The 15623-nt window shown below is 37.8% G+C and overlaps 2 protein-coding genes across 5 annotated transcripts in view; one reads left to right on the plus strand and one right to left on the minus strand.

Annotated features, from left to right (window-relative positions):
• apc (APC regulator of WNT signaling pathway) overlaps window positions 1-1225 on the minus strand; it is a 41771-nt gene extending 40546 nt beyond the window's left edge. The window contains exon 1 of the mRNA XM_035391885.1: window positions 1201-1225. The gene's annotated coding sequence lies outside the window, so the exon portion shown is untranslated. The remainder of the gene's footprint in view (window positions 1-1200) is intronic.
• A 154-nt stretch (window positions 1226-1379) lies between these two features.
• Window positions 1380-15623, plus strand: part of epb41l4a (erythrocyte membrane protein band 4.1 like 4A) — a 74900-nt gene continuing 60656 nt past the window's right edge. The window contains exons 1-2 of one of the 4 annotated variants that reach the window (XM_035391893.1): window positions 1380-1982; window positions 2221-2537. In XM_035391893.1, coding sequence (XP_035247784.1) covers window positions 2439-2537 — 99 coding nt within the window. In that variant the 5' untranslated portion in view covers window positions 1380-1982; window positions 2221-2438. Of the gene's footprint in view, window positions 1983-2220; window positions 2538-8749; window positions 8806-15623 lie in introns of those variants that run through there. The other 3 variants (XM_035391891.1, XM_035391892.1, XM_035391894.1) reach the window with 3 other exon arrangements.

Below are 15623 nucleotides of genomic sequence, written 5' to 3' on the forward strand. Positions count from 1 at the left end.
TCACAAGTCACATACATTTTTAAAAAATGTGAATATACTACATTGTAACATATAATTTGTGAAGGGATCTTTCTTGTGCATTTTCAAAATTTCGGAAAAGCCACTGCTATCTTTCGCAATAAATGGAAACAATTTACAATAAACTTGCATTGGGACTTTGTTTTACATGTCTTTCACTCATGTTCCTAACTGCACAAAAACCACCTGTTGCAGCCTGGGAAAATGATGGGAAAAGAAAATATTGGGTCACTGTAGCCTACTTATCTTGTAAAACCAAACAATATATTGATGTCATTACAATTTTAATGGTATAATAGGTCCATCTCAAAGACCCATGCATGCCGTGAGACTGCACTGTGTACCTGGGCTCTCTAAATATGCTGTGTGTGTGTGTGTATATATATCATTTGTAATTAATGTAGCAGTTAAATTTAGTGTATAATCAGAACAATGTACGGATCAATTTTTGGTGCCTATATATAGTATTTACTGCAATTTTAAAAGTATGATACACAACGGCAACACATGATGGCGCTAAGACTACATTTTAAATGCAACTCGATAAAAAAAGATTTCTCCAGGCACAAAACAAAGTAGACTGCAAGATATCAACTCTGGAGTTATGTGATTGTTCTGACTTTGTTCTTTCCAAAGTTAATAAAATAATATTTTCTGAATTAATATGAAATATAGCCTATGCAATCGCTGGAAGTACAAAAGATCTAGATTTCTTTAATAAACTAACATGTAGACTGACAGCGTATCTCCACGGAATTGAACTTCACGCAGTCACAACGTCAAAAACCCAAACAAACAAAGAAACGCATGAATGAATAAATAAATGAACGAATGACCACAGACTGCAGAATCTTATCACGGCATACGAATGATAACTAAGTGGTGCATTTACCTTAAGTCAATGCTGTTTTCATGCGTTCTTTAAAAATCACCAACTCCCGAAATCAGAGTAGCCGACGACAATAACAATAATGTAGGCTATCCGTGGCAGATAGATTTACTCGTTGTCTATATCTGATTAGCGTTCCCTCAATTTTAATGTAGGCTAACTGTGATAGCTGTTTAGCAATAAAGTATTTGCGTAGTTTTTTTTTTTTTTTTTTTCAGTTCAGTAGTCATACGAACATGGACGTTACAGACCTGCTGCGATGGTCGAACAGTCTGAAGAATTGTTAATCTTACCATCAGCCTACGTCTGAGCGTACATGTTCACATCACGGCTGCCAGTTTATTGTGGTCAACCCTATTCCAACGAACACGGTCCAGTCTGCGATTTAAAGCTGTGCATTTTTCCGTCCAGTCGTCTCCGACAGGTGGCAGAATCGTCTCACCGATGCGTGCCCTGTCTAAGGTAGAAAGTCCACAAAGGCGGAGTTAAGTGTGGGAGAACTACCATCGCCGTGGGAGACGGACACAGCCTCTTAGCAACAGACCTGAAATCCTGAAGAGTAAGGTTACACGTCCATACTTCATGCAGACAGGAGCAAGTGTATTATCAGGGATGAGAGAGGGTTGTACGCGCAAAAGAAGGTAGACTTGGAGAGAACGAAGAATATCATATTTGCCTGAACTCTACTTCTTTTGCAAGAAGACGGATATTGACGGATACAAGTAGACCTCGGGGATACAGCAAGACAGAGACCCCATGTGCTTATTGAAAATACCACAGCTTGAGGCAAACTCGTCGGTATAATCCACAACCTTTCTGCGTTTGTGTAGCCTACAGATCGTGTTTTGTCTTGACTCCGAAAAGGAAAATGACAAATTATTATACAAGGTATTTCCATTTATTATAGGGGCTTTGTTCGTATAGGCTACTCAATAGTAAAAACAAACTGGATATGTCTTTCTTTAAAAAAATACCACCAATGCTACATGTTTTTGTATGAATTGGGGGAGAAAATAAAGGGACAAAGAATACACCCAAAACAAAGGATTTGGGAGTATTTGGGAAAGATCATAAGGTGAGAACCAGCACTGCGAATTGTTTATTTATTTATGTATTTATTTGTTTATTTATTTTGGCAGAGCTTGTGATAGCCTACTATGATTAACAATGATGTTTACATTAACAGTGATGTTTACAATTTGTCTTATTTTATGTTGGTTAAAACCAGCGCACAATTGTTAAAAGGTCTGTATTTGTTAGGCAATTTCAAGTGTGCATTAGTTTAATGGCCTTGTTTCTGGTTTGTTTTTCAGATTCCGTGCCAAATATCTCGTTAAATACAAGAAGTAACCTTCATAAAAACCGAGAACCCGGATTTCTATAGCCTACATGATCCATAATATCGATGAATGCACGTGAACCCCTTTGATCACTGGAACCAACATCTTATCAGACGCGCTTTTGGGTGCGCTTTCACCCAGTTTTAAGCCTTTAGTACCTGCTACGACAATTCTAAAATCCATAGAACGCAATGGGTTGCTTCTGTGCTGTTCAAGAAGAATTTTACTGCGAAGTTTTACTGTTGGATGAAACTAAACTGACGCTAACCACTCAACAGCAAGGTATAAAGGTAAGTAAATGACACGATCGCCGGCACCTGTCGCCTGAACACTGTCCATGAAAATGCAAACCACAGGCTACTAGAAATGTGATTACACATTGCGTTGGAATCGTTTTGCTGCCGTTGTCATTGCGACTGGAATTCCTTGTGGCTATTGAAGGGGAGTAGCCTTCATTGTTTGACTTCAAACGATCAGTGCCTTGTTACACTTGTCTGAAAGCAGACTCATACTGAGAAGACTAAAAAGGTAAATTACATATTTTTAAAATTTATTAAAAACACCAATAGATCACCTGCCACACAGAATCTTCAATAGTAATGGATATGTCAACAGTCAGTCACTTTGAGCACATTTTAAGAAGCTGTGTCACTATGGTGTGTGTTTCTATGAGTTATGATGAATCATATGTTAATTTGCTCTTGGTCCCCATTTCACCAGACTGCAATTGCTCCAGGGCATAACAAGGCGTTTCTGAATAGTTTCATTACCTTAAAAAATCTTGGCCACATCTTAAGTAACAATGAGGTGTTCCAGATCAAATTTAAGAGTTTCATTACATCATTGAAATATGACGAGTGGTCAGATCCTGGTATGTAGCATCCATTTTTATGTTATATATTTAGGTTTTTCATATATTTTTAAGAATGCTTGATGGTTTATGTCATGCCTTCTAGATTAATCTTCTGATCACATTTTTTGCACAGTATTGGTAAGAGTAAGGAGTTAATCTAACTGCAAGCAGCAATGACGGGGTCCAAGCATTGAATATTTACTTGGAGCTCTGTAGTGCGTACATGTTATTTTTTTATTTGTATAAATCTATATGGTTGCATGTAAGTTCTATTGTCTCTTTTCATTTAGCCATCTTTTCATTGCAACTTTTCATTTGTAAGCTTTCATGAGACTAGCTGAAAGATGCTTTAATAAAACTTAAGGTTCATGAGGAATATTTTTAAAGTATTTTTAACAAAATGGCAAATGACAGAACATATTGTATAGTAGACTTCATAGCTCCCTGGGGTTTTTTTTCTTTGTGAGGGTGTAGATCTGTGTACCAATGTTTGTGACTCAACCTGGGTATGTATTCAGAGTTTGCAATGTCAGGTGACTTTTGTAGCACCCCCAGGGTCCAAATGCCATTGTATTTGTGCAGTGGCCTTTAGGGGTAGACCTTTAAATACATGCAAAATGTCCTGTGTACTCTGTGTCTAACTGAATTTTTTAGAGATACTGCAAAAAAAAAAAAAAAGTTATACAAAAATTCATACAGTTACACTGTGTGCAGCACCTTTGGTGATAGACTCCTGATATATGATCATTTCAACATAACTGCAGAGTGATTCTTCCATTACAATGGAATCGTGAAATGGTTTTTCCTCTTGGAAGTTTCTTGAAGTTCTCATGAACTGTATTGCTTTCTTTGACTACAGACTATGTCAACAGGTACACAGAATTAAGTAACATAACGAGACCAGGTAATGTTTCTGCAAAGTAAAATATGTGATATGTGAAGTCTTGTCATTGCAGTAATGGTTGACCGAAGGGTCAGCAAAACCAAAAGAATGTTTGGCCCTTACTGGCCGAAGGGCTCACTGAGACCTCCCTATAATGGAATTTTCAGTTGACCTTATCACTGTTGAAGTTTCACAGGTCTTTCTGAACTCAAACAGATAGTTGATGAAAAGATTTCTTTAGCTTATTATGACCAAAATATGGCCTCTTGCTCTGTTCGTTCGGGTCATTATTGTTCTGTCTTGTGGACATATGACTTCCAGGCCTATTTACTTCAGAGAATGTGCCTGTAAGCATTCTATTGCAGAAGGCTGCCCACCCTGGCCCTGGAGAGCTGCAGGGTATATTGGTTTTTGTTGTTACTCAGTACTTAACTGAACAATTAAAGGAGCTGATTGTGCAGTTATCACACACCTGGTGTCTTGGGCCTACATTTGTTCCTGATTTTAAAGTGAAAGCAAAAACCGGCATACTTTTTGGCTTTCCAGGGCCAGTGTAGGCCACCCCTGCTATATTACATACCCCCCCCCCCCCTTCCACTCATCCCCAAAAATGTTAATATTGTGAAGAGCATATGCTTATTAAATTATCTAAAATCTGAATGATGGTACGTAAAGTGTTTCCAACAAAATTAACAAAATAATCAATAGACCTATTCTGTGTGAACATATGCATATATTTTGTTTGTGTTTTATAAGGTAACTGACTTATGTAGTGATATCAGCAAGATGTAATTTGTGCAATACCAACATGTGCTATATGATTAATTTGCATGGCTTTTGTGATTATTTCTCAAACATAGGTCAACTAAAATAATTTGAAAAGTGCATATTCTCTGTATGGCACTCCAGTTGCTGACAAAATGAGAAATCTTTTCATTTGCTATTTTGGATGATGGATCATTAACGCAAATAATTATGGTAATAAAAGCCAATGGGATTTTGTTTTTCAGAGTAACACGTGATAGTGCTTATTGTTCCCAGGTCTTTCTGACCAGGAGGAAGTCTAAGGTTGGGGTACCTTGACATTAGCCTGGGATTTATTGCAGTGTTGCTGATTGGTTAATTGAAGTCCTTCAACTTCATGGCCCCCATGGTCACCATCTTCCCACAGAAAAGGAAAAGTAACTGTGGTGGTGATAAACTACTGTCTACTATGTGTGCCGTGAATAATGCAATCCCCATGTTAATATTGTGCTTATTGCTCATTATTGCAAACAATAATGAGCAACATTATTGCGCACTTTGATTGTGCATACAGAGCTACTGAAACGGCCAAGCAAGGAGTAATGTTGAAATGGACGTCATGTCTGTTCTACTTTGGGCTTCTGTCTATCTAATGTGCAGAGTGCAATCCAGATTCAGAAACTCATTAGCTACATTTGATTGAAGAGGTGCAGGGGAAAATAAAAATGTTAAGCTCTTACAACATGTATGGTTTGGGGAGTAATATTCTAAATTTGCTACCAGGCCAGTTGTGCTAAAATAAGATTATTCTATAATTTAATTAAATGATTTGTTCTTGGAATGTATGTCTGAGTCATTACAGCTATGGGAAATATCACTGATTAAATTATATTATAGAAATTAATTCTGGAAAGGCATTAACATAGAAAGGCCATCTGAAAATTATGAAGTCATCTGAAAGATGAGGGGATGGGTAGATTTTATCTTCCCAAATGTGAAAATAAAACAATTTCACTGCCAGCTAATGGAATCTTATCACCTCCCACCGGATGATCCATCTATTTCCTCCAATAAATGTAAGATTATTTGGGAAGACGCATTGTGCTGCAAGCTTTGTTTGAGAGAAAGATGGCCATTGACCTCACCTGTAATCCACTTGAAAGTATTTTCCATTGTATCCAATGATTGAGGGACGTGCACACACAGTGCACTGCTTGAAGTGGGCACACCTCAGGAGAAAGGAGACAAATTAGAAATAATATATCTGCTGTAATCCTTTAAGCCTCGCTCCCAGCCCTCCTGCATTGGGGAAGAATGGTAGAATACCAAGAAATGTTCCCATGGTGTAGGCTATTTAAGGCTGCACCTTTCGCTCAAAATACAGGATCTGGCACCCTAAAGGCACAGAAGTTCTTTTAATTACTAATTTTAGATTGTAGTGTGATCACAGTATAAACATGTATGTAGCTTGTTGTCTTATTTAAATGTAGGCCAATTGTCAACAGCAAGTATAATCACACAAATTTCCCACTTCTGATTGTATTATAAGCACTTTGCCAGGATCTATCATTACCATCAATTATGGTCACCTGAATTTCTCCTTAAAATACATTTTTACATGTATATACATCTTGGCCAAGAAATTTCTTTCTTCGAGGAGTCCTTCTGAGTGTGGATTTCCCTTTCCCTCAATTGACAGTTACCAGCTTGCCTGCACATCACTGTCTTTGTGCATGCATCCTTAGGTTTAGAATTTCATATGATGGAATTCAAATTTAGGACCTGTATGTAACTTTGGATGTAATGATTCACTACAAGTCTCCTAATTGTCAAAACACAGTTATACTGTAATCAAATTGCTTCTGGGTCATGCTATTTTACCAACATACTTTATTTGCTCATCAGTTGTATTACTACAAGTATGGTTTAGAACCAAGGACTGATGTGTTCTATTGCTGTAGCGGCAATCAGTGATTGCCTGACCAATCAGATCAGGTTTTAAAATATATATATATTACCCTCACATTCAATCTTTGTGTATTGTGGTCTAATGTCTACACATAATAAAGGCATGGTAATTAACATAATGTTACTCTTGGCTTGATTAGTGTATTAAGATTTTAAAAAAAATTAGTTGCACCATGATTAGAAAGTTTAGTTTATGAGCAAATACTTTTTGGTTATGTATTTCCTTTTTCCACTATGCAGCACACTATATGGTAGTGATTTTGTCACATGCTCAGGAGGTGCTTTCTGGCTACACTTCCACAGATCCACAGCCCTCTACAAGCTACATTTATTGTCAATTGTGAGGTGTTATTGTTCCAGGAAGAAAATGTAAATTTTATGGTAATCAACATATACAAATGTTTATTATACTCGCAATTCACTTATGCTTCCTAAATGCAAAGAATGCTTGAAGTCAGGAGGATCACTTTGGCCAGATTTTTATGTTTATTTTAGATTTTTTTATAGATAGATAAATAGTCTACCTAATGACTTGTTCAATTTCACTGTTACAATATTATAACAGTAAGGTGGCCCTCTAAGACAGAAAATGTTAATAAAAAGAAAACTCCATAAAAAAGGCTGTAGGCATGTACTACAGGGTTGACTGTCTAATCCCCACAGGCTTGCTTATTGTTGTTCATGCCTGTTCTGTTTTTGATCTTCTGCACCCACCATGATTCGCACATCTAAATCCACCTTTGACATAGGCACATGTTCACTTCTTGCACTGTCTCCAGTTACTGTGAAGTTTAATACATTAATAATGAGATGTGGAGGTGCTTTTTGATATGATTCATTCATTAAAATTCCAAACAGGCTGCCATAACCACCTCCAGCCTCAGTTGTTGGACCTTCACTTTCATACCAAAAAAGATATTTAAAATTGGATTACAGTCTAATTTACAGGTAATCCAGCATTAATAATGGCACCAGAACAGAACCTACTGGAGCACTTTGTCCAATGTGAATTCCCCTTATCATGCCGCCCCTGGGTCTGGCCCCTCAATCGAATAACTGGCATTCTCTGTGTTGTTTAGGACACCCCAAGGGACACATGAAAGACAGGCAGCTGACGGATGCCTGGCCCAGTGTGGGAGGGTGTAACACAGCAGCTTTGAGGAAATGAATGGGAAATGGATGGGGCACTGAGGAAGTGTGGTTGTTAAGCAGTTGCTAAGTAAGCAAAGAACACACTTTCCTTGCATATTAATCTTTGATGTCCAGAATAAATTTCACATTTTATGAAGGTATTGGTATTCCAGAGATAAACCTGGGCAAGCAGGGGATTTTGTAGTTTCCTTTGTGCATTAATGTGTTTTGCACTTTTGGACATAATTAAGTGCAATGCTGTTGTTACTGTTGCAAGAATAAAGTGTTGCATAGACTTTGAAAATACATAAAAGGTTAATAATTGAGTTTGGGGTTAGGGGTAGAGGAGGAGTCGGACTGTGGTCTTGGGTAGATTTTAAGGCTTTGTTTATAGCTATAGGGCTGATAAGGTATAATTAAATTCAGTAAATCACTGAATCCTATTCCACGTAATGATGTGCATGCATAATAATGTATTGTAGATGTATAAAAGTAGTTCTAGTGAACATTATGATTTTGTACATAACACACCGTTGTATGTGGTTAAATTTTGGACATTTTGAATTAAAAATAAATTCAGCTATTCAGAAATGTATCTGTAAATTTAAACTAATGTCCTATATGACGCAGAGCACACAATTTGTAGGATACAAAATATTTTGTCCCCCAAGGGGTCAGTGCAGTTAGTCCTATATAAATCTTGAGTGGGTGTTTAGATGGAGTATAATTATGACTAGATTACATTATGTGACACGTTAATACATGCACTACATATAACCTGTTGAATTATGATTTGACTTAAAACTATTCCAGTGTAACTATTTAACAGTGTAACATGGAGAGACCCAGACATTTGAGATATCCATGCTCCTGTTTTTCTTGAATAAGGAAGTATCTGGTATTGTTTTATCTGCCAGGGCAGAGGGGAGTATGCAGTCGGTATTCATTGGGTTTACATGAGCCTTGTGCCCCTTGCCAGGTAGGAAACAAGTCGCCCTCTGTTTTTGGTGTGCCAGCTGTCACTCTGACCCCTTGCTGCAAACACTGGTGCGCCTCCCCTTCTGTTCCTATGGCTGGTGTTACTGGGGTTGAGTACGTCGCTGTGCCCCCTCTTGTCATTAATCTCCCAGTGCTCTGCTCTCGGTACAAAAGGCCGTCAGTCGGATCGGGTTGCCCATCCGCTTTTAGTTAGCTAATGATAACAGAAGCAGATGGGCCAGTCTGGGGTGTCCAACATTGCATCTGCATCCCCCATCTTTATTTTGCAAAGATCCAGAATGTCCATTAAAAATATAGCTGCAAGCAACAAGATATAACAGTTATTCCAAGCACACATCACAAAAATAGACAGAGAAAAAATTATGGAACACAAGCACGATAGATAGACAAGGTTTCATGAGGATTGGACCAGCAATTGGTAGGTTATGGCTAATTTTGTGTTAGACCATGACCTTTCAACATGCTTTGGGATTTGAAACGATAACCCTTTGCTTCAAAAGCTTGGTCCTTATTGACTTGACCACTCAGTTTGGTGTGTTTGACGGTGGAAGGGGTTTTACGGGGTGTTTAAAGTGTCATGACCATCCAAGCATGTTGAAAGCCTCAGAAAGAATAGTATATATGTATTAGACCCTTCCATCTGTTATTTTTATAGTCTGTAGGCTTGTTTCCTAAAAATAGAACCAAATGTGTATGTATTTATTGAGACAGCAGCATGTAGACCAATTCAGCCAACTAGCTCTAAAGCATTTAACAGCTAACACTACATACATCTGGCACATTTTAGAAATTACTTGGGTGGGAAAGGAGTCCTTCTAAATATGGCCAGTCAGCTGTCAGTTGGGAACAATGACAAAACTACAGGAAATGGGTTGATTTTGTCCAGTGTTATTGTAAGACCTTGTGCTCTTTCCTGGCTTTTTGTATGAAGGTGTACATCCACTTATGGGAAAATATTGACTTCAGCCTACATCCATTCCATGCCATATTCAAAATATTTGTATGCATTTAAACTAAATATAAAGTGCATATTCTAAGCTGAAATACAATGAACAGAGCTTGTGTCTGGCTACAGCTGCATTCATTATTAAATAGATTAATCTCGTGAAATGATATTTCTAAACAGATGACCTAATGTAACCACAATAGTAGGTTCATGGGGTGAAATGCATTGCATTTGCTAACCCAGTACTTCATAATTGGAGAAAGGCACAGTAAATGCATTGGGGAACAGCAGCAGCATGTATTGATGATTCTGTCACTTTCTCATCCAGAGTCTGAGTTAAGCAAGCAGCCCAGACACTGCTCTGAGTCTTCAGTCTGTCATTGTGAATAAATGAATCCTCCCTGCTGTGAAAGCATGAAACAACAGCATAATGTGCCCAGATTTTATTGCTTTGGCTGTCCGCTGGTGTTATCCTCTGAAAAAGATTATTCTTCATTCCTTGTTTGCCTGCCACATTTTCTTGGATACATAATCATAAGCAATACAGTTGACTTTAATGTTATGGATGCATGATTGGTTGAATCAAAATATAAGTAAACTCCAAAAAATATAAGCCCAGATATATAGGAAGTATTGGTTTAGAATATTTTGGCCACCAATAAGAACCAATCCAGACATGCTTCTGTTAATTGAAGTATCTCTTGGAAGGTCTTTTAACAATTATTTGTTAGATCATTTTAATCTTCAAAAGAGTTACAGGATGTTTCCATAATTTAAACTGTTGTGGAATCATCAGCTATATTATTTATGAATCTTAGAAGCTCTTCGTGCCCTTTCACTCTGTGATCTGTAACAGCGAACTGCAGTCAATTGCATGTTGCTGTCTATACAGGTGAGGGACTGCAATCACCACAGCGTTCTCTAACACTTGAGAAAGTTACCTCAGCTACTGTGTTACCGATACTGTGAGTTAGCTAGCAACAACAGAGACAACAAAAGACAGCTTCTCTATCTCACTCTGGAGGTTCCAATATCTTGTTGGAGCTTGTTAATGGGTAAGAGATAAGCCCAAGCATTTCTAAATAGAGAACTTTAAAAAATATGTTTATCTCCAAAAAAGTTTTTTTCACCTAAATTGTATTTAATGGATGCAGACTTGCATCTTTTTATCGTATGTAAATAAAATAAATATTTTTTGACAAGTCTTATACAGGTCATGAACCCAATTTTAATAATTTCTGAAAAACACACGTGCCCATGTAAAAGAAATAAAGCCAAAATATGGTGCTACTTCAGGTCGTTAAAATTGTGTCAGAAGCATAAATCATATTAACTTCGTTATAACCTATGTGCACCCAAGTGCAGTCCTATGCCTGGTGTATAATTTGGCAGTCCTGTTGTATGCGTGAATCTCTGTCTAACTAGCTAGTCCAGAATAGGTGCTGGAAGCTGAGAAGCTAGCATAGACCAGCAGGCGTCAGAGCATTCAGGTGGAAACCTTCTTGCTGAATCTTCTCTCTTGTCACGTGGAGTTTAATTTAGGAAAGCATGGCCCCGAGGCAGGGATGCCCTGAAAGGGCTGTCCTATCCACAGTGTTTGATTCAGGCCATGTGCCCATGATGTGTCTCTTGTGTGTGTGTGTGTGTGGGTGTGTGTGCGTGTGTGTTTGTGGATTTTTATACATTTAGAACTTTTACACATAAGGATAGTTATACATGTAGTACATACCATATCAAAAAGAGACTTTGTGAAATGGAAAATGTTGTCAATTGGTGCTCTATGGAAAAATGGGCCTATATATACTATTGAGGTGTCAAAATGACTTGTTGAACAGAGCTGATGTATTTTCCGGTTTATTTATTTTAATAATTGGCTGGGCTTTGCCCGAGGCACAATGCACCATGTAATTTGTTACAGCCGTATACACAGTGCTTTGTAGGAGCAAAATCCCTTAATGCCCTTTGAATGGTTTTCTTTTTGTTTTGTTTTGTGAAAAATGAATGACTAATATTTAGTAAATAGTCATTAAGGGGATAAATTGCCTTCCCCACAACTGCAATGGGTGCTTCTAATCCGGTTTAGCCTGCCCACGTTCTATTCTCACAAGTTAAATTACCTTTGAGATAATGCATGGCCCGTATACTGAAAAGCAGTAATCTAAATGTAATCTGGTTTATTTTGTAACATTTTAGTTTTAAAGGCAGGGACAAAAGGTAAATGCCAAATGTAAGGCTGAGAAAGCGTGCATTCGGGTGACAAAGGCAAAATGGCAGGCATGACCCTTGCGTGTGTCCCTGAAGTGCGTGCAAGGCCATACCAGCTGCCATCCCCTGCAAGCTGTGCTTCACTAGCTCCTCTCTCAACAGCAACTTGAAAGAGGCTCAGAAGAGAACTGAACAAAAGGGTCACTTACTTGTGAATTTTATTGCCTTATATTGTTGGACAAACTTATCGACTGAGCTATTTGGCTAGGACATGTCTTAATCAAAAGCTGAAAAGGGAGAAAATGCATTTAGCCCATGGTCACTGGTTTGCCTGTAATACAATGAGACATAACACTGTGTGCTCTGTGCTATGGACAATGGCCCTATTGAGTCTGCCCTAGGGCAGTGTGGGATTTTTGCGTGATGCACAAAATCGCTCACGTGTTGCTACCATAACAAAGAAAACCAGCATTAAAACAACATCTCTGACCCTAGAGGGCTTCTTTTTTCTGGCCTTCAGTTCAGCCTCTCGCGTTTGGCCAATAATTAATGCGAACACGGATATTTTCAGGACAGGCCACAGCTGTTTTCTTGACTAGATTTATTTCCCCTTTGTTGTGGACTTTCCCTGCACACAATCACCATGTTTTTCCAGCAGGTCACCTTAAAGTGTGGAAAGAATGAATAGATGGAATGCTGCCCTTTGATGATCTAGCTTCAAAAAACTGCAGGGCATGTGCTATCAGAATAAATCCTGCTGTGAAACAATGCTGTGAAAGGATGTGACATTGCAGTGAAAGTTGTACTGTGTGTTTTATTGAACTTTAGCAGGATGTGGTCCAAATGCAATAGTTTTTCGTTTCATGAAAATTACACTAGAAGAACTGTAATAACTCAATTATGCAATTATATAAAATGATTCTTTATCTGAGATTGAACCATGATATTACCCATGGTAGTGCCATCAGGTTGATTACTTTATAAGAAAGGCTTAGAGGAGAAGCCTTACAGTACATAATGCACCTTTAACATGCTACTCTATGAAGTAAAGAATAGAGTATTTAATTTCAAACCATTTATGCTCAATGTGTGGTAAACAGTGCCAATCCATGGTATGTAAAGCATTGTACTGGATTAATACCGATGGCAATTTATAATTGGCAAGACAAGTATAAACTAATGTTTGCAATGTTAACTGATATTGCAACACACAGATGCTTGATTTCCTCAAGAATTGCCTAGACATGTTCAAAATACATGTCAGATCCATGGTCTAAATTCAGGCCTTAAGGTGCTTTTCCAATACACCCTGCCAGACTTTTTGCAATATACACATTCATATACACATTTTATATCATGTCAGTCGTCAGTTTGGCTGAAATTAGGTGGGATCTGGAAGAATGGATCACTTGGAGTGTGTGGTCCTGAAACACTCTTCATTATTACACAACTCTTCCTCACCACGTCATCACCAAAGACAAGCAAACTCTTCTTCACCCTTGTATGTGAAGTGGCAGTCTGGAAAGGTGTCCAGAATGCCCCCGTTGTTCTACAGAGGCAGACTGGGTGATGTGTTTTGTTTGGGAGCATGCCCAGGACTTACAGTACCAGGGGTCTGGGCTCACACAATTCCAGAGGGCTTTTAGCATGAGTTTGGTGGAACTGATTTCTGTTGACAGGAGTTTATATAGAACCAAGCAGGACTGGGCATTCATTACTATTCCACTTGACAAAAGTTGTTGTGTGGACAGATATCCATTCTGGTGATCGTGAAATTACTGCGCGTTGCTTTTAATTAGTCCAATTGGATTTTAAGCCCCACCTTCACAGACCATTTCAGCAAAACAAGCTCCATGTTTCTAAATACAATGTACAATAAGAAGGGAAATCCTGCTTATTTTGACAAAACCTTATCTTGAAAAAAACATTCCATTACTTACAGTAGGAATGTGTTTCATTAATTAAAATGTGGAGCATTTACTTATCAATACACCTCACTGGCACATATAATATGATGTGTACAATTGTCTTCAGTATACATTGTGCAAGACTATGAGTTAATACCATGGTAATGTAGATTATGTATGATAATGTGAATCAGTTTGCTCAATATTATTGTTTAAAATATTTCAGTTCAGTTTCTCTGCTAGTTGTTTTGATGTCATTTTTTATTTAGTAACCTACATTCTGCAGAAGTCAACACAAGACTGCGATTTATATGCTTACCCGACCTTTTTTTCATCTTAGACAAAAAAAGTGGTCTACATTTTTATGATTGCCCTTGAAACCAAAATGGGGGGGGGGGGGGGTGTGGCTGTTACTTGAGATCAAAGCCCTGTCCTATAACGGACACCCTTTGATGTCTCTCATAACCAGATATCTAGAGAAATGCCTGTGTAAAATGCTGAACTAAGTGACCGTCACACCCATTTGGACTTTTTTATATTCTTCTTCTTTATACACTTTATATTCTTTCAGCACCAGTTCATACTGTCAGATCCATCTTTCCCTCATCTTCGCAATCTAAGGCTGTGAGTTTTCATGTGTCGACTGGAAGCATCCAGCCTTAAGTGAAACGGGTGTGTCTTAAGCGCGCATACGTGGCTGCTCGTGGGTTTATCACTTCAACCCTTAATTTCCCTCTAATGCGGTAATGAGGCCGTACGTCGTGCTGCAGGTATGTAGAGCGGCTCTTCAGCTCTGCTTACAGCGGTGTTGTGGTGGGAGGTTCCTGCACTGGCGTCCGTTCCCCACCCTCCTGCCTGTACCGTCTCATCAATCAAATCTTTGTTGGAGCATTTTCTGCGGTGTGTGCCCGTGCCTGTCTCCAACAGATCCAGTAAAACGAATGGTTGACTCTTTAGAAGTGCATGTGCTTATTTAAATCATGCTGAGAAAATTATACTAAGGAGTCTTCTTTTACACATGTTAATGGGGTACTCTCAGATGTTATCAGTGTACAGTTTTAGTGTATATATAGTGTACTGTTAATTGTACAGTGAACTGAACAGTATGTTTACAATGTACAGTATATGTTCTTAAACACTGTAATAAGCATGTTCTAATATTTTTCTATGCCTAAAGTATGCAATACCTGATAATATAATATAATATAATATAATATAATATAATATAACATAATATAATATAATATAATATAATATAAATCATCATTGGTATTATTGGTCTTGCACCACTTTAGTGCTTGCGAACTCTTTAATGCCAAGCTTACACAAATAAATTGATAATTTATCTTAATAAATATATTTACAAGAATCTGTTTTCTTGTAAAAACACACACAAACCCAAATAGTATGGGAGAATGTGCACAGTATTTGTTTTTTGTTTTTTAATCTGTGATTATCATAATATATTAAAATAAATATTTATGTGAAATATGTTTATCCTGATATTTTTCATGTTCACAGTGTAATGCAGTATATATCATTCCCATAATCTTTGGCAAGATTTTACTTCCTTTTAGTCTGATCTTACAATTAATGTATATTTATGTAAAAATAGACAAACTGTTTGCTGTATTCTGGGTTTGCTGTGTCGTGATTTTGAGGAGTAGATTAATGGTTCAGTTTGTTCCTGCCACTGACTGAAACTATACACATTCAAGCACCCAGTCCTGCAACCATCAG

This window comes from Anguilla anguilla, chromosome 14 (genome assembly GCF_013347855.1).
Source record: "Anguilla anguilla isolate fAngAng1 chromosome 14, fAngAng1.pri, whole genome shotgun sequence".
Classification (NCBI taxonomy): Eukaryota; Metazoa; Chordata; class Actinopteri; order Anguilliformes; family Anguillidae; genus Anguilla; species Anguilla anguilla.